This window comes from Miscanthus floridulus, chromosome 15 (genome assembly GCF_019320115.1).
Source record: "Miscanthus floridulus cultivar M001 chromosome 15, ASM1932011v1, whole genome shotgun sequence".
In the NCBI taxonomy this organism is placed as follows: domain Eukaryota; kingdom Viridiplantae; phylum Streptophyta; class Magnoliopsida; order Poales; family Poaceae; genus Miscanthus; species Miscanthus floridulus.
This window is the reverse complement of record NC_089594.1, coordinates 73,757,397-73,781,357: the sequence shown is the minus strand read 5'-3', so window position 1 is coordinate 73,781,357 and position 23,961 is coordinate 73,757,397. Positions and strand designations below refer to the sequence as shown.

The 23,961-nt window shown below is 43.3% G+C and overlaps 1 protein-coding gene and 1 pseudogene across 1 annotated transcript; both read left to right on the top strand.

The window, feature by feature from the left end:
- The first annotated feature begins 19,511 nt into the window (after positions 1 to 19,511).
- Positions 19,512 to 20,784, top strand: LOC136506646 (uncharacterized; annotated as a pseudogene).
- Positions 20,785 to 20,911: 127 nt separating this feature from the next.
- On the top strand, positions 20,912 to 23,025 carry LOC136507900 (uncharacterized). Its single transcript, XM_066502493.1, has 3 exons — positions 20,912 to 21,314; positions 21,399 to 21,471; positions 22,505 to 23,025. The coding sequence occupies exons 1-3, from the start codon at positions 21,000 to 21,002 to the stop codon at positions 23,023 to 23,025; spliced, it is 909 nt and encodes a 302-aa protein (XP_066358590.1). The 5' UTR covers positions 20,912 to 20,999.
- Positions 23,026 to 23,961: the final 936 nt, after the last annotated feature.

Below are 23,961 nucleotides of genomic sequence, written 5' to 3'. Positions count from 1 at the left end.
TGTAGAGGCAATTAAGTTAGGTCATGGTAATGGAGATCGATTGAGAAATCAATGTGGTCATGCCCCTACGATGGAAATCATTTCGGTTTTCAAAGGATGAATGACAAGGTTAAGGATGGACTAGTTCTAAGTGTCGTTTGGAGTTGAAGAGACACTTAGAGTAGTTTAGGACTTTGTTTTTCCTTTGGCCATACTATTATGGGGGTATGGACGGGTAGCTTAACCTAGGTGAGTCTAGTGGGTTAGGTGTGGTGCACACTTGCTAAAACTAGCACTAGGTATCTCCAAAATAGCCCTTAGATCTAATGGAGCAAATTTCATTCACATATGATCGAGAGTTGGAAGTGAATGGAGGGTCAAATACTGACCGGATGCTGGCTCCAGTGTGACCGGATGCTAACTCAGGGTCCGGTCAGTTCATTTGATCAAGGTGATTTTGTCTGGTGTGACCGGACGCTGAGAGGTGAAGTGACCGGACGCTGAGGGCAAGCGTCCGGTCGACTCCAGTAAGGTTCTAGAGAGGGAAAATCACGATCGAACGTGTCCAGTTAGTGCTGACCAGACGCTGGCCAACGTCCGGTCACACTTTGATCACTAGAGTTCGGGGTGAATTGATCGGAGCATCAGGTCAACATGACCGGAGCATCCGGTCACCCCATAGAGGCACATAACGGTTCGTTTTTTAGCCCATGTTATAAATACCACCTCCATTCATGTGTGGGGGTACTTTTGCTTATTCCAACAGCTGAGAAACACCTTTGAGAGTGATAAGAAGAGCAAGGTCCTAGTGAGGTGATTGAGATTTGAGAATCCCAAAGAGAGCCCTCATTAGTGAGATCAAGAGTAGCAAAGTGTGCATCCACCCTTCTCATTAGGCTTGTCATGGTCAAGTGAGAGTCCGTGCTTGTTACTCTTGGTGATCGCCATCACCTAGATGGCTTGGTGGTGATTAGGAGCTTGGTGATCATCTGGAGAGCTTGTGGATGACCCAACTCAAGTTGTGAGCAGTTATGGGTGATTCACCGCGATGGAGTGTCGAAGAATCAACCCATAGAGAGCACTTGATCCTTGCGCAGATCAAGGGGGAGCTACACCCTTGCGCGGGTGTTCCAACGAGGACTAGTGGAGAGTGGCGACTCTCCGATACCTCGGCAAAACATTGTCGCGTTCCTCCTTCTCTCTTTACTTTGAGCATTTACTTTGAGCAATTCAATTCTTGTTGTTTACATTCCTAGAATTACCATGCTAGAGTAGGATTGAAACTTTAGGTGCTAAACTTTTGTGTGTTAGATCAATAGAAACACTTTCTAGGCACAAGGGGTTAATTGGGCTAACCGTAGAGTTTATTTATTGCAAAGAAATTTAGAATTAGCCCAATTCACCCCCCTCTTGGGCATCTTGATCCTTTCACCCACTTATACCTTAGGCACAAGCAAGATCAATCCACCACTCTCCTATCAAGGGGTCCAGGTCCCCGTCCAAACTTAGACTCCAAGCCCCCACTCCTAAGTCTCGGACTTAGTGTGGTGCTTAGACCTCCACCATCCCCACCTCAGACCAGTCAGTCAAAAAGAGTCGGAACCCATGACAAGAGAGCAACGAGCCTTCCCGCTCCCATAAGCAAGTAAGTGATCAAGATAATAAGTCTATGACCTAACTATAAGCCACAACAATGGACGATTCTTAACCGACACAGACAAAGAAAAAAGTATAACCAAGCCATGCCCTATTGGCTACAGGACACAACCTATTACACCCACCAATACCCATACCATATCCCTACCCGGTCTTCATTTCCTTTCACCATTTTATCATGAGAGTAATAATAATCACCTATTGTGAGCAATGATAGGTTACGCTACTGATAACCTTAGCATAGCAGCTACTCAACCTATGCTAGTAGGACTTGTAGGTAGGTTATTTATGCATGTAGTTTCAATATAAATCCTATAACGTAAATGCACATCATATATATATATATATCCAGTAATCATTCAAAATAAGGGTTATGCATTGGAGTTTGCCTTGGGCAGGCGGGGTGTCAGCAAAGTCAGTCACTGGTGGCTCTAAGGCTCCCTCCTATATAAGAACGTCCTCCTCATCCTCCTCGATCACCTCCTCATGCTCCTGTTCTCCGGCGGTCATGAACTCCACCAATTCGTTCTCTACATGCATGCAATGATGATGCAACACTTAGTATTACGACAACAATAACTCTTAAAATAACAATGCATCTACCAAGCTACTAAGCTAACTCTAATGACTAAGATGCTAAGATACCCATCCTTTCCACAAAATAGGTATGAAACATTCAAGTATTATCTTAGCAACTAAAATGCATTTCTTCTTTTATTAACAATTTAATGTATATTAAAACAAGGAGCACCTAACTACCTTTCCACACAGGACCCACGCTGACCTATCTACAAGGCTGACGCTCACCTAGGGTTTGACACGAAGCGATGGGTGGCGGCTGCATGAACTGAGGCGCAATAGAAGGGCCTCTCCACGATGACAGGCACCCTATGGCAATGGCAACGGCATTCCGGTGAGCCACAATATTAACAAGGCAATAGGGATAGCAGGTGAGCAACAGGGACTCACCACTAACCTAGCGGAGGTGATGGTTCAGCCGAAGATGCCCCGTGCAAGCCTGACCATGTGCACATGGCGAGCTCGACGGCAAACCACAGCAACACGGCTGTGCCAGCGGTGAGGAGGCAATAGTAGAGGTGCTGCTTAGGTGCACATGATGAGGAGGGGTTCTAGGCGGGGCTAGTGGTACAGCTAATTCGGCTCCAGATGTTGAGGAGGGGGCTCACCACGGTGAGGGCGGTGATGGGTCTTAACGGTGCGGTGGCGGGGCGAAGCTCCAAATTGGAGCTTGGCCTTGCACGGTTCAAGTCTGGGTGGGGGCAGGTAGTGAGAGGATGTGAGAGCATAGGCACAAGCATGTGAATAGATGGGCGATGGCTTCTTGCATGCAAGCGGGCTGGTGCGGCTCGGCGGCGACAGCAAAGAAGGGGACAGGGGAGGGGCGGGAGACGGTGGGGACGCAGTCAAGGCTCGGCCTATGCTTGCCTGGTGGGACATAGTTGATGTGACTAGAGCGACCATGTCCGGCACTAGCTGACGACACGCGCTCAAGGTCGGCGTGACCCACGTGCCGTAGTGCCATAAATGGCATGGCAACGGCGGTTTGGTCTCGTGCGTGCAGCGTCCAGGTGGTCTAGTGGTGCAATGGTAGCGATGTTGTCATGGCATGGCATGGAGGGCAGCAGCAACACACGGTAATGGCAGTAGGTGGGGACATCGCGACATGGTGAGTCGGGCAGCCACGGCTTCGCACGACGGTAGCCCGAGGCACCCAGTGATGCGGCCAGAGGGCGGGAAGCTCTGGCCGGCCAGCGCGGGGCCATGTGTGCGCTTGCGCACACCAAGCACCACGACATCAAGGCCGCTTGGCATGGTGATCGCGTCCAGCCAGGAAAAACAACCCAAGAACACACTGTGCACAGATTTTAAAGCGTTCGAAACAACTACACAGTTGATCCAATCCCCAAACCACCTTCACTACTCTAAAGAGGGCACCTTAGGCTATCAACAAGAGGGAAAGAATGACACCACTCCTAAACTCAATTTTTACAGAATAAATTACCAAACATAGCTCTGTCAATATGTTTTTAGACAAGAAATTGACTAAGCCTTGAGTTGGATTTGCTTCAAATTTGATTTCCATGCTATTAGAAATGTTAGCTAGCATTATTATCTTGTTAAAACAAAAGTTGTACTATCTTCTACAAAATGTGTACTTCAAACTTTATTAAGGTGTCACATATTTGTTTTATAGCGTTTTTGTTCAATAAAAATTAGTTAACATCTCTACTTGCTAACTTTATAAATCGTGAATTAACTTTTCATTTTATGTTTTTATGACTTGTTTAAGTTACAATGCTTTACCTATCCATCACACCACATGCAATATCACTTAAACATGATGCTCATGACATATTTTAGCAAGTGATTCATTGTGTAACACCGAGGGTGTTACAGCTCTGCCCCCCTTAAACTAAATATCATTCCGAGATTTCATGTGCCTAGTGTGGGAAAAAGAGATAAGAAATAAATTTCAATTTAAACAATTACCTCGATGAACTAGAAAGAAGGTGGGCATAATGCTTCAAGATATAGCTTTCTTGCTTCCACGTCGCTTCGTCCTCCGAGTGATTTTGCCACTGAACTTTATAAAACTTCACCACATTGTTTCTAGTCACTTTTTCTTTTTCATCTAAGATCTTGACAAAATGCTCAATATAAGAGAGATCCAGTTGAAGAGGAAGGTCTTCAATGTCCACCACTTCATCGAAGACTCACAAACACTTTTTTAACTGGGAAACATGGAAGACATTATGTACTGCTGACAAAATATCTGGAAGCTGGAGACGAGAAGCAACATGACCACATTGCTCCAAAACCTTATAAGGCCCAACATAACGAGGAGCTAACTTCCCATGGACACCAAATCGATGCACCCCTCTCATGGGAGATACCTTCAAATATAGATGGTCACCAACTTCAAATTGCAAGGACCTTCTTCTCTTATCCGCATAAGTTTTCTGATGACTTTGAGCTGCCTTCAAATGGCTCTGAATAATACTGACTTGCTCTCGAGCTTATTTGATAAAATTAGGCCCAAAATATCCATGGTCACCTACTTCAACCCAGTTAAGTGGTGTCCTACATTTATTTCCATACAGAGCTTCAAAGGGTGCCATACGAATGCTTTCTTGATAGCTATTATTGTAAGAAAACTCAGCTAAGTTCAAGCATTCGTCCCACTTCTTAGGAAAAGAGATGACACAATCCCTCAACATATCTTCAAGTACCTGATTTACCCTTTCTATTTGCCCATCCGTCTGCGGATGATAAGCTAAACTTCAGAGAAGACGGGTACCAAGGCATTTCTGGAGTTGCTCCTAGAAATGAGAGACAAAGACTGACCCTCTATCAGAGACGATCTAGTTAAAATACAACTTGGCATACTTCTTGGCTGAATATCTAGTATCCACCGAAAGAAAATAAGCGGACTTAGTGAGATGGTCCATAATGACCCAAATAGAGTCATAGCCCTTAGACATGTGGGGTAAACCCACAATGAAATGCAAGGAAATCTCCTCCCATTTCTAAACTGGGATAGGCAAGGGCTGCAAAAATTCTAGTGTACGCATATGGTCTACCTTAACTCTTCCACAAGTGTCGCATTCCATGACATACTTGGTGATATCCTGCTTCATATTTGACCACCAATACAAGTGGCACAAATCATGGTATATCTTGTTACTTTCTGGATGAATGGATAACTTGGAGTTATGAGCTTCATCCAAAATCTTCCACCTAAGCTCATCACTTGATAGAACAACCAATCTGTTCTTGAACCTCACTACACCTTGATTATCAACACTGAAATGAGGACCACGCCCTTCGGCAATTAACTTCTTGATACTTGGAAATTTTGAAACATCTTGCCTTTGCTCTATAATAATTTGCTCAAGTAAATCCGAGACTAGAGCAATATAGGCTAACACCTCAAAATGGTTGAGAGACAGATTCTTCTTCAACTTGATGCGACTTCTGACTTAAGGCATCAGCCACCACATTAACTCTTCTAGGATGGTAATGAACCTCCAAATTATAATCGTTGATTAGCTCCAGCCATCTCCGTTGCCTCATGTTTAGCTCGGGCTGAGTGAAAATATATATGAAGCTCTTGTGATCTGTATAAATATGCACTTTATTTCCCAATAAATAATGCCTCCAAATTTTTAGAGCGTGCACCACAATAGTCAGCTCTAAATCATGGGTGGGATAATTCACCTCGTGCTTTTTCAGCTAGCGTGAAGCATAAGCCATCACACGTTCATTCTACATAAGTACACATCCCACTCTAGTCCTTAAGGCATCACAATACATATCAAATGGCCTATCAATATCTGGTTGGGCAAGAACAGGAGCAGTAGTAAGAAAATACTTCAGAGCTTGGAAAGCTTCTTCACAAGTCAGACTCCATACAAACTTGACATCTTTCTGGAGCAACTTGGTCATTGGTTGGGCTATTTTGGAGAAGTTAGGAATGAAGCATCGATAATAACCAGCAAGACCAAGGAACTGATGGATCTGATGCACTGACTTTGGAGACTTCCAATTTAACACATCTTGCACCTTGCTTGGATCTATCGAGATGCCTTCAGGTGTTAGGACATGCCCCAAAAACTACACTCGATCTAATCAAAACTCACACTTGCTAAATTTGGCATACAACTTGTGTTCTCTCAATCGAGTCAGTACTATTTGGAGATGTTAGGCATGCTCTTCCTTATTCTTGGAGTATATCAAAATATCATCCATAAACACCACTACAAACTTGTCCAACTCCGACATGAAGACTGAATTCATGAGATACATGAAGAATGCAGGAGCATTGGTGAGACCAAAAGACATGACTAGGTATTCATATAGCCTATACATAGTAGAGAAAGCTGTCTTTGGTACATCTTGTAGTCTGATCTTAATTTGATGATAACCCAAACGAAGATCAATCTTAGAAAACACTTTTGCACCAGCCAACTGATCGAACAAAGTATCAATACGAGGTAAAGGATACTTATTCTTAATGGTTACCGCATTAAGAGGGTGGTAAACCACACACATCCACAGAGTATTGTCCTTCTTCTTCACAAAAATAACTAGGCAACCCCAGGGTGAAGAACTAGGACGGATAAAGCCCTTCTCCAATAATTCCTCTAACTGCTTCTTCATTTTTGCTAGTACTCTAGGAGCCAAGTGGTAAGGACATCATGAAATAGGAGCAGTGCCAGGTTCTAACTCAATGGTAAACTCCACCTCTCTATCTGGTGGTAACCCGGGTAGATCTTCCAGGAAGACACCTAGAAAAACACAGACCAAAGGAATAGAGGCAAGAGCAGGAGAAGCTTCAGCATGAGCAACGATTGGTAAAGCTAGATCTGAGGGCATAAGAAGAGACATCCTATGCTCGGAAGAAGGAAGCTTTAACTCAACAACTCTCTACTTAAGGTTCAAGACTACCACATAAACTTGCAACCAGTTCATGCTTAGAATTACATCTATGCCTTGCCCAGGCAGCACCATGAACTAAAGGCAATAAGTGTGAGTGGCTAGCACTAATCTAACTATGTCCATCCGAGTATTAATGCACAACTGCACACCCGGAGTACTGAGTCTATAGGTAATAGGAATAGCCATAAGAGATATATTGTGCCTCTGTGCAAACCCCATGCTCATAAATAAATGTGATGCACCAGAATCAAACAACACATATGTTGGGTGAGAATCAATGGTAAACATACCAGCCATTATAGGTTCATTCCACAAAATCTCCTCAGCCTTAGTGAAGTTGACTTGTCTAGAGCGGCTTATGGGCACCTTCTTCATGATAATCGTCCTCTTGACCTAATGGGAGTTGGCTGAAGGCTGGGAAGACTGCGCAGGCTGGTTCTATGGACACTATCGAGTATAGTGGCCCTCCTTGCCACACTTAAAACAAGCACAGACGTGTGCCCCTGTCCCTAACAAGGCAGAACCTGCTGTCCTTGAGGCTACTGTTGCACCTACAGAGTACTACAGAGTAGGCGCACGATACTGGGTGGGAGGTGTCTGGTAAGTCTACTGAGACTAACAGGATGGATGTCCACCCAGAGGGTGATAGGACATCCTCCTGACAACCTATACCTTCTGAGCCTATGGGTGACTAGAAGATCTAGTGATCACCCGCTTGTGCTTCCACTTAGCCTGAGAGTCACGCTGAAGTCCTTCCATGGCAATAGCAGCATTCATCATAGCACCAAAAGTCTAGTAGTTCCCTGTGTATAGCTCCTTCTATAGACAACAAGAGAGGCCACGATAGAATCGGTCCCTCTTCTTCTCATCAGTATAGACGTGGATCCCAGCATACTATGCCAGATGGTTGAACTTGTTCAATACTCCATCATAGACATGCTCCATTGCTTCAGGTCTAGGAACTCCGTCAACTTCCTATTAAGCACACCAACAGGAATGTAGTACTCTCTTGAAGTAGCGGTAAACTCCTACCAAGTCACACGGTGGTCCACAAGCTGCATGGTGTTGAAAGTATCCCATCATGCACTGGCAGACCCTAGAAGCTACTGTACAGCAAAGCGCACCTTCTGCTCTTCAGTCATAGTGAGCATCTGAAAGTTCTGCTCTAGAATATGAAGCCAATGCTCCATATCCAGAGGCTCAATAGTTGGCATGAACATAGGTGGGTGCGTCTCTAGGAAGTCTTGGTAAGAATAGGGCCCCTTGGGACCATGGGCACCACCCCCATTCCCGCCATTGCCTATGTGGCCCCCATGGGTGACCCACCAATAGCCTGGGCAAGCATCTCCAAGGCACAGGTGGACTCACACCAAGCAGCCAACATCTTCGCCATCATCTTCGCATGGGTCATCGGAGGTGGTGGTGGTGGTGGAGGAGGAGGAGCCAGAAGTGGGGCCTCATGGCTGTCCCCATTGGTGTTGCCATTGTCCTCACCGCAACCATTATCACCCTGGTCTGGCCCAGTGTTGGTACTCCCCCAACCAGACCTTAGGTTCATCTATAATAGATAAGAACCAACCATTAGGGACAACCTTCTAGATTAGGAACAAGAAACTTAGAGAAATGATAGGGCTTTTAGACGAATCATTCTTTTTTAGTTATTAGATTAATTCACTAACCAAAATTATACGTGCGGGGGAGGATCAATTAACAAGATTCCCCTATCATGATCATGCATCGACCTATACGTTCACTCAAGCCGGAATATATCAGCATTCGCAAAAAATTTTGGCACATCGTACACTCATTACCGCATTCTAGTCAATTCTTATGCAACGTAAGTTAGTGTACCTACAGAAACTTTGGTTAGATAAAACCAGTGCCACTATCCTAGATAAACCATATTGCTAGGGCTTATACTTATTTACATAATTTTATCGAATCATACTTTTCGTAAAACTTTTGTTGGTCAAATTTTAGGTTTTGAAAAGAGTTATGAAACTCATAAACTCATTATTGGCTCTGATACCACCTATGGCAGAATCGCCCAAAATAGCACACTTTCAAAGGCGCTCGTCTTCCACTAGACACTAAGCACCCCAAAAGTTGGCTACATCGGACGGTTCCGTCGAGCACACCCTAAGGGAGAACTCAAAAAATCCATATTTTTCATCTAGGATCCAATAATGAGAACGAGCTTACAATACTTAGTCCATTTCATACAACCAGGGTTCTTAGAAATACATTATTATAATACCAAGTTTAGAGTGTGAAATTTAAATAGCGAAATTGAAATAAACATCTAATGATAAGATACAAGGATCCGTCTATGTCCACCAGAAGAATCCTCCACACAACAGCCACTCCTCAAGCTACACCTACAACAGGGGTAAATAAACCCTGAGTACACAATGTACTCGCAAGACTTACCCGACTAGTGGGAATAATTTCCTGACTCCATAGGATATGATAATCTTTATGGTTTGCTAGGTTTCCTTTTTGCGAAAAGCAATACTAGTAGTGAATCCTTATGTAGGTGTTTTATTAGCAGTCATGATTAGTTCATTAGCTAACCATTCTATGTAAGCACTTGTTCTACTTTCAAGCAAGAGTACAGCAATCAGATCCATTTCACCATCTTTCATCTTATAGTTATTACTACGGTGCTAGATCATAGCCAAGCCAAATCGTATCACACGGTGATTCACGAACTAATGTATCCCAGCTGGGTACCCCAAACTTGGACTCCAAGTCCCGGACTCAGTGTGGTGCTTAGACCTCCATCATCCCCGCCTCCAATCAGTCAGTCCGAAAAGAGCTAGAACCCACGACAAGAGAGCAACGAGCCTTCCTACTCCCATAAGCAAGTATGTGCTTAGAATAATAAGTCTGTGACCTAACTAGAATCCATAGCATCGGACGGTCCTTAAACAAAACAGATAAGGAAAATAGTGTAACCAAGCTATGCCCCGTTGGCCACAGGATACAACCTATTACACCCATCAATACCTGTATCATATCCCTGCCCGGTCTCTATTTCCTTTCATGATTTTATCATCAGAGTAATAAAAATCACCTATTATGAGTTACGATAGGTTACTCACGCTACCGATAGCCCAAGCATAGCAGCTACTCGACCTATGCTAGTAGGACTCATCGGTAGGTTATCTATGCAAGTAGTTTCAATATAAATCCTATAACATAAATGCACATCATATATATATATATCTAGTAATCTTTCAAAATAAGGGTTATGCACCAGAGCTTGCCTTGGGCAGGCGGGGTGTCAGCAAAGTTAGTCACTGGTGGCTCTAGGGCTCCCTCCTGTATAAGAATCTTCTACTTGTACTCTTCGATCACCTCATCGTACTCCTATTCTCCGGCGGTCACAAACTCCACCAACTCATTCTCTTCATGCATGCAATGATGATGCAACACTTAGTATTACGACAACAACAACTCTTAAAATAACAATACTCTACCAAGCTACTAAGCTAACTCTAATGACTAAGATGCTAAGATACCCATCCTTTCCACAAAATAGGTATGAAACATTCAAGTATTATCTTAGCAACTAAAATACATTTCTTCTTTTATTAATGATTTAATGTATATTAAAACAAGGAGCACCTAACTACCTTATTTCTCAGTCTATTCTAGGGCCACAAAAATTACAGTGAGCACACAATAATATAATGAACCTATTGTAAAAAAATTCATGAACAAAACTATTACCAATTTGCCACAAAAATTCCTACAAATATTAACCTAAATAATGTTAAACACTCTCAAATGATTTAATAAGCCTTAGCATCAACTCAGACCTGCATAGTCTAGTCATACCATCAGATAGACAACATTTTTAAGAACACAACAAAATTTATTTCACAATTTTTGGATACCTATGCGAATTGATATTAATTTTCAAAGTTTAGTTTAGAAATTAAAACATAAAGCTATTTCTAATTCCTTAAGAAAAGAAAAAATGAATTCACCAGCGCCGCCCACAACCACGCGGTCTCGACCCACTTGCACGTAGTGCGCGCGCAGGCGCGGCCCACGCACACTGGCCAGCCCACGGTGGGAGATAACCCGCATGCTGGCGTTGTTCGCACTATTCCTATAGACAACAACTTTGCAAGAACACCCTCGTAATCTCCCTCCTTTACCATAATATGGTCCTCGACCATCCCCTCGCGCGTCGGTGTGGCAAGCGGTGGCACTGGCGCTTGCGCTGGCTACATGGGACCCATGCTGACCTATCTATGAGGCCGACGCTCACCTAGGGTTTGACGTGAAGCGATGGGTGGTGGCTACACGAACTAAGATGTAGTAAAAGGGCCTCTCCATGACGGCAGGCACCCTATGACAATGGCGACAATGTTCCGGTGAGCCACAGTATTAACAAGGCAGTAGGGATAGCGGGTGAGCAATAGGGACTCACCATTGACCTAGCAGAGGTGATGGTTCAGTGTAGCACCTAATTTTAAGGACAAAACCAGGTACACACCATATATGAGCCTAGGAAGTCAAATCTCACATATAGCTATAAATTAAGGTAATATCAATAGACAATGCTTAATATATAACATACTTAGTATAAAGCATATAACCTTAGACATTAAACAACAGAAAGACAACTCCGATCTTCGGGTGAAGACTCTAATTCTATAGGGACAACTGACTGATTGATCACAAGCATAATTCCTCCAAACTCTAGCAATCTGGTACCCATCCGGGATCTTTTCAAAGATTTAAAAAGTAAACCAAGCGTAAGTATATGTCGTACTCAACAAATATAACATGGGATTCATGAGGCTCAAAAGGCTAACACTGGTTTTACTGCGATTAGCTTTTAAATGTCATAATTTTAGCAAAGGGGTAGCAACAAGTTTATCACAAGCCCATATAATCACATGATCAGGTAAACATGAATAATGAATAGCATAAACAATTAAATATTAATGAGCATCTTTATCATCAGTGTTCATCATCTATTCTATAAGGGTTCCAAGGCCGCTCGTGACCATGAGCACGGCTAATATACCAGTTTTACACACTACAGAGGTTGTACACTTTCACTATAAATCATGATTTACCCTTTCGCCCGAGGTACCTAGCCTCTTAACCCATAACCTAGGAAGGTCGATAGGGTTCACTATGAAGCCTTTCAAAGGTTCGTCTAACAAGTTAGCGCCGCTAAGGTTTCCCTATTAATAAGCATGAACCCCCCTCCAAGGAGTGACTAACAAAATACAAAGAAACCAAAGTGCACCCTCTTGGTAGGCCGAGATCAGACAAATCGGAGCCCCTCTTGCGCCATAAAGGTAACCACTAACAAGCTAGAAAAGGTCCTCATACTAAGCTAAAGCCAGAGCCATATAGCCCTCACAGCTGTACTATAAGTCCTAGATAATCACTTACAGATAAGTCCTTATGGAGAGGAATCTAGAGCACCATAAATAGCCCAATGCTCTAGCCCCCTGATTCCATGTTGCTAAAAAGCATCTTTTAATGTTTATTACATATACCATTAGTTAAGTTACAAGATCATGGCTTTAGTTTGAGCACTAGCATCATATTACCTAATGCAAAACCCCATAGGTATCAAGGTACAAGTACAAAAGACTAGAAAATCCTTAGTGGTAATCAAGGTAGACACATGCAGCATGAATTAAATGATTAAAGGTGTATAGGAGAACAAGGAAGATCACATGCTATACTTGCCTTATAACTCTGATCCTTCTTCAAGTCCAAAACTTTAAAGATCTGCTTCTAGATTCACCACGTATAGCTCACCGACTGGACAAGATCATAAAGCACCACACAAACATCCATTCAATCATACATGAAGCAAACAATAGGACTAAATTAGAATAATACACCAAACATAAAAAATAAGTAAAAGAGTTTAAAATACGATTTTACGCATTGCTACGAACACACAGACGCGAGGGACACACTAATCGAAGCTACGGTTTAAAAGAAACGGCTACCGAAAGATCTACTCATAAGAGAAAATATAAAACTCTAAGCTTCATGTGTTTTAACTATATAAAAGCTTATATAAATTGAATTAAGTCAAATTTAGATTTGAATTATAAAACTAAAGTAAAACAAATCATATTTTATTTATAAAATCCAGTTGCATAATTATTATTCATGTTAGAGCTTAAACCCTAAAATTCCAGAGTAAATAACAGAGTAAAAATTATTACTAACGCATAGATTATGTCGTTACAAATCCAACGCAACTTAAACGGGTCAAAACGGGGCTAAAACGTAGAAGATATGAATTAAACAAGATTTTCTATAATAAAATAATAGATTAAATCTAACCTCAAATTTTAAAAGTTTAAAACATATATAACAGTAGTTTGAACACATAGACAATATAAATACGAACCTAACGTAAGTTGAACGGATCAAATCGGAGTTAAAACGGAAATTTTATGGCTAAAACAAGATTAGTGGCAAAACTGTAAATAAGTGAAAACGTATTTTGGATCTAAACTGAAGAAACTACGCTTTCCAAAGAAGAAAACGTAATATGTGATTGTGCTTTGGACCGTGGGTTTGAAAACAGAAAACTAGAGGGGCTCTTTGTTAAAAATACCAGCGAAAGGGTATCTTTTAATCTGGGCCACATATCTCAGATCGGACGACTAAAATTGATTGGGAGGGGAAGAAGTGACCGGCACTATAGCCGACGTCGGCGATTCAACTGGCATGGAGGATTTCTCGTCGGAGATTTTGGGGAAAACAACTAGGGGCTAAATTGGACTCGGAGTTTGGCACAAGGAGCAAGATTGGGAGGCGCCAAACTCAATTCGGCCACTTACAGCAGCTATAAATGAGCAAAGCAAGCTGGCGACGATCTATGGCGGCGGTAGAGCAACTGCTACACGGAACAAGTTAGCATAGAGGGAAACAGAGGGAGCAAAGGGGTTGTACGGGTTAGAGAGCTTGGCTAGAAGCTCTAGGACGTGCTTACCGTGACGAAGGGACGGCATGATGACCCAGTGGTGATGGCTTCTTCTCGGCAGAATGGGGGGCGGCGCTAGGGCATAGACGGCATGGCTGGTGGTCCTAGGCCTCGGTGGGGGACGACAGGGCCATGGGGAGGCTGCAATTTAAGGGCTCGGTACTGCTAAGGGCGAGAGGGGGCGTGGACGGGGCGGACACGGCCTCTGCACGAGTCTGTTTCAACGATGAGCCGAGGTAGGAGGCAGAGCTAATGGGTGGACCCAGTTCGTCAGCAGCTCAAGGGCGGGGTCAAGGTGCCAGAGAGAGGAGAGGAAAGGGGAGCGAGCACTCTGCTGGTGACGGGGCTGGGCCGATGGGCATACTAGGCCACGTCGTAGCGGGGAAGAGGGGAAGAGAGCGGATGGGCCACCGGGAGCGGGAGTAGCTGGGCCGGGAGAGGGAGAACAGGCCAGCTAACAGGTTGGATTACAGCCCAAGAGAGAGAGAGGGAAGGAGGAAAATTCCTTTTCTTTTATTTCAAAACCTATTTCAAATTTGAATAGAGTTTCAAATACACTTTTCAACTTAATTAAGAATAAGAAATTTTGGTAAGTTCTCCAAAAATAAAATTTTTCACCTTTTTAAATTTTTTTATTTTCCAATTCCCTTTTTCCTCTTTTCTTTTACTTCAAAGCCATTTTCAAATTTATTTTTCAAAAGCATTTTGAATGTTTTCAATTTGAATCAAATCCACACAATTTAAAGAAACAAATGCACATTCATGTATGCACAAATATGTTGCTACCTTATGATGAGTTTTAATTTAATGAAAAATTGGTATTTCCCACATTGTCATGAGCACAAAATTCATAAATAAATTATTTTAAACCTATTTTCAAAAGAGGCAAATTTTAGGGTGTTACATTTGGCCGGAGATGCCCCAAGCGAGCCTGACTGTGTGCACGCGGTGAGCTCGATGGCGAACTGCAGCGACACGGCCATACCAGCGGCAAGGAGGCAACGCTAGATGTGCGGCTTAGGTGCGCACGATGAGGAGGGGTTCTAGGCGGGGCTAGTGGTGCAGCTAATTTGGCTCGAGACGTTGAGGAGGGGGCTGGCCATGGTGAGGGCGGTGATGGGTCTTAACGGCATGGTGGCGGGGCGAAGCTCCAAATTGGACTTTGGCCTTACATGGTTCAAGTCTAGGTGGGGCGGACAGCGAGAGGACGTGAGAGCGCAGGTGCAGGCACGTGGAATTGATGGGGGATGGCTTCTCGCATGCAGGCGGGCTGGCGTGGCTCGGCGGCGGCGGCAAAGAAAAGGACAGGGGAGGGGCAGGAGACGGTGGGGACGTAGTCAAGGATCGGTCTATGCTTGCTTTGTGGGACACGGTCGACACGACCGGAGCGACCATGGTCGGCACTAGCCAATGACACACGCTCGAGGTCAGCGTGGCCCGCGCGCCACAGTGCCATAAATGGCATGGCGACGGCGGTTCGGCCTCGTGCGTGTAGCATCCAGGCGAGCCAGCGGCGCAGCGCAGCGCAGCGATGCGACGGCACCAATAGCGGCATTATTGTGGCATGGCACAGAGGGCTGTAGCAACGCGCCGCAACAGCAGTAGGCGGGGGCAGCGTGACGTGGCGAGTCAGGCAGCCATGGCTCCACGAGGTGATAGCCTAAGGTGGCCAGTGATGCGGCCAGAGCGCGGGCAGCTCCGACCGGCCAGCGTACAGCCACGCGCGTGCTTGCGCGCACCGAGCACCACGATGTCGAGGCCGCTCTGCATGGTGATCGCATCCACCTGGGAAAAACAGCACGAGAACACGTTGTGCACGGAATTTAAAGCATTCAAAACAACTACACAATTGATCCAATCCCTAAACCACCTTTGCTACTCTAAAGAGGGCACCTTAGGCTATCAACAAGAGCTAAAGAACGACGCACTCCTAAACTCAATTTTTACAGAATAAATTACCAAAAATAGCTTTGTCAATTTATTTTCAAACTTAAGAAATTGACGAAGTCTTGAGTTGGATTTGCTTCAAATTCGATTTCCATTCTATTAGAAATGTTAGCTAGCACTATTAGCTTGTTAAAATAAAAGGTGCACTATCTTCTACAAAATGTGTACTTCAAACTTTATTAAGGTGTCACATATATGTTTTATAATATTTTTTGTTCAATAAAAATTAGTTAACATCTCTACTTGCAAACTTTATAAATCGTGAATTAGCTTTTTGTTTTATGTTTTACGGCTCGTTTTAGTTACAGTGCTTTACCTATTCATCTCACCACATGCAATATCACTTTAGCATGATGCTCATGATATATTTTAGCAAGTGATTCACTATGTGACACCGATGGTGTTACACTAGGGTTCCAGCAACCTCTGTGGAGCAGCCTGCACCTCGAACCCATCCCCTTGCTGTTTGTATGCCTTTTTGCTATTTCTCCATGTTACAAGGAGGATTTTTGGGATGTTGCAACAGATGATTTTTTAAAGTTGCAACAGGTGATTTCATGTGTTGCAGAAAGGAAGTTCTAATGATGGAATTGTTGCAACAGGGGATCTTAATTGTTGAAATTACCCTTTTCAAATGTTGCAGCAATGAAAGGTAATTTTGAGATGTTTTCATTTTCATGTTTCATGGTTGATTTTGTGACGTTGCAGTACTAACGTTTGAGATGTTGTAGTACAAATTTTTCAATGTTGCATCACATAATTTGTGATGTTGCAGTACATAATTTTTGATGTTGCACTAAATAGTTTGCGATGTTGCAGTATTTATATCCCGATGTTGCACTATATAGTTTACATATTTTTGTGATGTTGCGCTTGAAAGTGTTTTGTGCTTTTGAGACAGGAGCGTGGTGGGGAACAGGGCGCGGTGGGGGAACTGGGCATGGTGGAGGACAGGGGGTGCGGTGTGGCGGGGGACGGGCCGCGCGTGAGACATGAGAGGTGGGATTTTTTGTGCTTAAGCTCCCCACCCGTCGGCCTTTTTTTTGCGCTTAAGCCCTCTCACCCTATCAATTGGATCAGCATCTAGTGGTTCTAATCGGTAGTTTTTAAGTTTACACAGGTTGATTAATTTGTACATGATATGTTGCATTCTTCGACTCCAATTATTCAGGTGTTTCCCTTTCAGTTTTTTTTGACAAAAGTTTTTCCCGCTAGGGCCTACTTTGGAAGCAGCTTTCCCCACGGGGGTCTCATCATTTTTCCAGGGCTGGAAACCCACGCGGTAATTTCCCACGTGTCACGGCTTGAGTCCATTTGGAAGCTCTCCACACGGGTGTTTTGGCCCCGCGGGAGCCGGGTTTTGACGGGGAAACCTACCTGGCCTCCAGACATGGGGCATCGTTCCCTTCCCTTTCCCTCTCGTGACCCTTCACCTCGACTCAACTCTCCGTCATCGCCTCAGCTCCTCCAGCCTCACCTCGACTCTCCGTCATCGCCTCGGCTCCTCCGGCCTCGACTTCTCCTCCGTCGCCATCACCTTGCGGCACTAGCATCTATGTCTCCGCAGGTGAGCTCGCTTCCACTTGCATCTCCCTGCACCGCATCTAGGGTTCTTGATCCGACCGCTGCACGATTCTTTGCTGTGCAAGATTTGCCGCTCAGTAGCGGGTGGTCGGTAGTTGTCCGTGGCTCGGCCAGCCATGGGTTCCTAAAATGGGTCATTGATGCTAGCTGTGGGTGCCCACGGTCTCCTGCCGCCATGTGGAAGCAGTTTCTTGGCAAGATCTCACAGAAGTCCCCCAAATCTGGCAGGGGCGGGGGCTCGCCGCTGGCAAAGTCCCCGTTGTCCCATGGCGCCGCCAATGGGGCGGAGGTGGAGCTGAGCGCTTCGTCGGCGGCGGCCTTCCCCGCACCGTCCGGGGCGGAGACCAGGGAGGACGTGTTCCTCTGCAAGCTCAATGTCTACTGCGTGGTGTTCGACTTCGCCGCCGAGCAGGGGAGGGACTCGCCGGAGGTGGAGAGGAAGCGGTAGGTGCTCGTGTCCCTCGTCGACTGCGTCTCTACGGTTGAGGAGCCCCTCACGGAGGCGATGCTCTCGGCCTGCGTCTGCATGTTCGCCATCAACCTCTTCAGGGTCTTCCCTTCTTTGCCAATGTATCTCCTCATCAGCCAAGATTTGTTGTAATGATTTCTCTATTTCATACCTCTCAATCCATTCTATTTGTGCCAAAGTTCTTGAGTTACTCTATTCATCTAATATAGTTATTCTCTTCATAATATCTTTCTTGAGTTTCTTTTGATAACTGTCATAGTTCTACCCCCAACCCTTGATAGCTCTTCTAAGTTTGCTTGAGGTAGGTTGCTATAATGTCATTCTGTCCAGCAAAACGATCTAACCATCACATTTCATTTTATAACACAATTGGTATAATAGATATGTGTCCGTATCTAGATATGATAAACTTATCAATTACATAGCTATATATTTTTCTATTCACATCACATATAGTTTTGTTCTTTGCATGGCATCTCTGTGATTCTTCATTATGCATTTAGTTGAAACCTTGGCTTAAACTATAGTAGCTCTTCTTGCAGCCATATCTTATGACACAATGAATCTAAGTTCTGACTTTGATATTTTAATCTTACTGGTTGCTATAATTTTATCCCTAAGTTAAATTGAAAATCTTGTGCTTACTATATCTCAACTCATGCAAAACCTCTTGCAAAATCACCACACCTTCTAAGATGTTCCTTCCTGGTATAAATGCTGTTTGGAAAGGACTAATCACTTTGTCAATTACAACAGTCAACCTTAGGGTTAGAGTCTTCGACTAATGAGGGCATGATGCTTTTGTAGGAGTGATTTTCTGCTGCGTCTTGGGACGGGGTGACACTGGTGTCAGGTTAGTTCCCCCCACTGTTGTTTTTTCCTAATTTGGCTGTCGTTTTTGTTGTTAGTCATGTTCTAAAAAAATTGAATGCATGCATGCCTGGATGAGTAGGTGCTGCCTGGATGATTAAGTGCTGCTGGATGATTAGATGTTTTCTCCACTTTTTTAGACTTTTAATACTTCTTGATGCTACTATGTGAGTTGTTCGTGATTTTGTACAAAGAACTTTGTGGTATGGATGAGATGATGCATGTAGCCTTATGATTAGTTATCCAAAGGTACAGTAATTAGCTAGTTGCTGGGCAAAGTTAGTTAGGGTCCATGTAGACTTGAGATGCTGCATGTAGCCTTGTAAATGTTTTTCGCCCACTAGTTAATCATGGAGCTGCTGAAGGGACTGGCTTCTGGTTCTAGGTTTCAGACTTGAGCAGCTCGTCACTCAGCTAGGGCAGTGATAGTTGAAGTTTATTTTCTGTGATGTGCTTGAGTTTATTACATATGACACTTATGACTTGCTGTGCTTGAGTATTGGCCTTGTGCCTTTTATTTTATATATATGTAATAATATAATTTCATATATGTAACACTAGATGGCTTCTTGGGAAGAGCTTGCTAGAAATTTTTTGTTGGAAGAGGAAGAAGAAGATAAGGAGCTATTCTTTATTCTTCTCCCTGCTGTAATGCCCTTTCTCGATGAAGAGAAAACACCTGAGCATACCTCTTCTCTTCCTGGTGCTAAAAAGGTTAAAGAGATTCTCGAAGGACATGAGAATTGGTGCAAGGAAGAATTTAGGATGGAGGCTGAAATATTTAGAGCTATAGCAAACTTTCTCAGGGCCGAGAACTTGCTGCGTGACACACGTGGTATGAAGATTGAGGAGCAACTTGGTCTTTTTATGTTCATGCTCTCTCATAATGCAAGCACAGAGAGGCTAAAGAAGGAGTTTCAACATAGTGGTGAGACAGTGCATAGGAAAATATATGATGTCTTCAATATCATTCCAACATTAACCCAAAAAATCATTAGACTTCTGAATCCAAGCCACACACACATGAAGATTACATGTGACCCTAGATTTATGCCATTCTTTTAGGTCAGTTAATACATACAGTACACTTTTCTTAATACCATTCCTAAATACAATCCAAATTTTTAGTAAATTTTCTTACCTACAGAACTGCATCGGCGCTATTGATGGTACGCATGTCCCAATCACAATTGGACAAGACAAGGCCAGTCCCTATAGAAATAGGAAGGGGACACTATCGCAGAATGTTATGTTTGCCTATGACTTCGACTTGAAGTTCACTTTCATCTCATCTGGTTGGGAAGGATCCGCATCTGATGCAGGAGTGTTGCGGTCTGCTCTTGGCAAGGGATTTACTGTGCCAGTAGGCAAATTCTATCTTGTAGAGGGTGGATATGCAAACACACCATCATTCCTTGCTCCCTATCGAGGAGTTAAGTATCATCTCAGTGAGTTCAGGAGACGTGGCCAGAGGGGAAATGCATATGCCAACTACAAGGAATTGTTCAATCATCGGCATGCAATTCTTCGAAATCACATTGAGAGGGCCTTTGGGGTTCTCAAAAAGCGGTTTCCAATTCTGAAAGTGGGGACACATTACCCAATTGAATCTCAAGTTATGATTCCAGCAGCTGCTGCTGTGTTTCACAACATCATTAGAGGGTTGAATGGAAGTGAAGAGTGGCTAGACATCCTACCTGATAATATCAACCCATCAAATTATGTCGACATGCCAGAGGGAGACACTAACTACCCAAGTGAAATGGAATCAAACCATGGAAATACCCTACGAGACCAGATAGCCCATCAGATGTGGGCTGCCTACAATGTGTAGGATAGTAGTGTTTGGAATGTAATTTATGAGTTATGAGTTATGTATTTCTGCAATACATTATGTGATGCAACATTCTGTAATAAATTCTCCAATACATTCTATAATATGTTATGAGTTATGCATTTTCTGTGTGATGCAACATTCTGTAATAAATTCTCCAATACATTCTATAATATTTTATGAGCTATGTATTTCTGTAATTATTTCTTGCAGCAATGTCGAAGGCAAGGGCTACATGGAACTCTAGATATGAGAAAGGGCTTGTTGACATTATGAGGGACCATGTGAACATCCCCTTGTTCAAGGGTCAGAATGGATGGAGTGGAGAGGGTTGGAGAAGTATCTCAGAGAAGTTTACCCAAATGTATCCTTTAGCATGCTTCACAAAGCAACAGCTACAAGAGAAGGAAAAGGAGCTAAAGGGCAGCTGGAAGGCGATACATGTAGCGTTAAAGGATAGTGGTGTTGGTTGGAATGGCTCATTGACCATGGTCATTGAGGAACCAGAAAAATGGAAGAAACTGATCAATGTAAGATTTTTTCACTGAACCAAAAAATTGTTGCCATATTCTGGTTGCAAGTACTAACTATGTTGTTGTCTTGGTATTAAATAGGATAATGGAAAAATGGCTAGGTTCCAGAAGAAGCTGTTTCCTTTATATGAAGACTGTACGTCATTGTATGCTGGTATGTTATTTGAAACTTCTCTCTAAGGTTATGTAGCCTTATTGTTCTACTTGAGAGTAAAGCACCATCTAACTTGATAGTATGACTGTGCACTGCTTTCAGTTTAAGTTATAGTATGCCTGCACTTGAACAGGAAGAGTTAGTTTTTATTAGTCACTCTCACAGCCTCACTCGCCCACTCTCTAAACGCAGCGAGCGATCTCTCTCTGCTTTTTTTCTCGCCTTTGCTTTGCTTTCCTATATGCTGCAAAGGCGCACCGTTAAAAAAAAGGAAGAAAGAAATAAGGAGATCTATAGTTCACATCAACTGAGCACTATAGTGTTAGATCAGCATTTGCATAACCAGTATATCTATAGCGTCTCTTGGTTGGCCGCTCTATAGTTCCCTCACCATCATTATCAGTCCCTCCAGTTGAAGGCAGTGCCAGCCTCTGCTTTTGATTCTTTATCTTAGGATAAGAGCCCAAGGTGATGTGCCTCTTGCGATGACTAGTCCCAGCAATCTTTGAACCAGAGCTGTAAGCAAAGGTTTGCTTGCAGAGCTTGCAGCAAGCCCTTGTGGCCCTGCCCACGACGGCTTCAATAGTGAAGTGCTCCCATACCAAGGACTTCTTTCTCCTTCGTCTGGTTCCAGTAGTAGGAGGGGTTGTTACCTCAGAAACAACCAACTCATTTCCTTGAACCAAATCATCACCTTGGGAATGGTAAAATCAGAACAATGTCGAAGTGCAAAAATGGCAGGGGTTCAATTCTTGAGCATAACAGAACCGACAAATACATCATAATTTCATGATAGAAAGTCCTAGTAATCAAAGGAACTAGAGCACAACTCCAAAAATAAGTTGTATTAACAACTACACACTAAGTTCCTTCCTCAACAGCTCAGATTCTTGCACAGGCTCATACAAATCAACAAATCCTATACTTTATTTTTCTTGTTTAGACAAGATTTAAACCATAGGAAGTGTTCCTATTTTTCGCCCACCCATCAGTTTCTAGTAAAAGTAGTAAATCTTCCTTTTTTTTTGCATAGGAAGTGTTGCTACAGGAGATCTAAACTTCACATCAACTGAGCACTTGCAGCCTGCTCCTCTTGTTCCTATTGCTGCTCCAGCTGCTCCGGCTGCTCTGGCTGCTCCAGCTGCTCCAGTTGCTCCTATTGCAGTGTCTGATAGCACAAGTCCAGGTGCTACTTTTGATGGGCTAGACGTCTCAAGTGCACGCAATGAAGCTCAGTCTGCACCTTCCAATCAAGATTCTGTGCAAGGAACGAGTGGTGGGAGAAAGCGTAAGCAAAGTCACATTGATGCTGCTATTGATGGTTTTGTGCAGTTTAAGAAGATGCAAACAAGTAAAACAATGGAAGCACTCAATGAAAAGAAGAAACAAGACGAAGCATTTTCAGTCGACAAGTGTCTCGATGAAGTTGATGCAATGGAACTTACTGATGTGGAGAAGGCGTATGCTATGAATATCTTCAAATCTGAGATAGATAGGGAGGTATTCATGAAAATAAAAAACAAAAATGTTCGCTTGATTTGGCTCAAACAGTAGATTAGGTAATAATGCTTAGCTGCCACTAGATTAGTTTACTTTGGTATGCCTTAGCTTCTAATGCTTTTCCTTGTGCTTACTTGCAGTGCTATCTATAGAGGCAATATTGGTGGAGGCAATGTTTGAATTGAGAAGAAAAATGCAGCTGCAGTCATTGTATGCAGGTATTTCCATCGTTGTGAGCACAATATATTGCACTGGTTAGGTCAAAAATTTTTTATTAGTGTGAGCCTAGAATTTGTCATTTGTCCTTGCTTATATTCTCTACAGAACTTGGATTGTTGTTGTCAGGTTAGCTATGTGTTGCTAAATTGAGATTCTATTTTCCTGCTATGAAAGCATAGCTCAGTCCTTGTTAGGTTGTCATGATGATAGCTTTCCTGAGACCTTTCCTACAGGGAGGGTTGAGCACACATTGGTAGATTGGTCAGTGTCTGAGCTGTGTTTCTGATTTTATTTGCAAGTAGCCTCTTTTGTTTATAAAAATAATGTTATCACGGCCCTGCTGGCCCTTGGTTCGCCAGTGAATACGAGTGAAGTGGCAACAAATAGCTACTACTGCTACATATATCAATGGTACTCAAGCAAGTATATCAATGGTACTCAAGCAAGAAGGGTAGTGATGGTTACCGACTGATCGATTTCGATTTTGTTAGAGAGTGATTGACGGCTTCGAGGACCTTGAACAGCACGGTAGCAGTGTTATAGGCTTTCATAAACCGAGTGCTGGGATTGATGGATCAATTGAATGGTTAGTTTTATATGATACATTCAAATGTGATGATGGATGGATGAATGGAGTTGACATACCGAGGACAGGAACAGGACTGAGACCCGTCTGCTGCGTTCAGAATGTCTTGAATATAATGTGTATGGTATCTTTTACAGGAGTTTATTTCTTCAACGTCGCTTCTATTGAGGCTCACCATATTGTTG

Coding starts and splice junctions, on each gene's coding strand:
- LOC136507900 (XM_066502493.1), top strand. CDS start 21,000: ATGTCGAAGGCAAGGGCTACATGGAACTCTAGATATGAGAAAGGGCTT. Junction 21,315..21,398: donor AATGGAAGAAACTGATCAAT/GTAAGATTTTTT, acceptor GGTATTAAATAG/GATAATGGAAAAATGGCTAG. Junction 21,472..22,504: donor CTGTACGTCATTGTATGCTG/GTATGTTATTTG, acceptor TTTTTTGCATAG/GAAGTGTTGCTACAGGAGAT.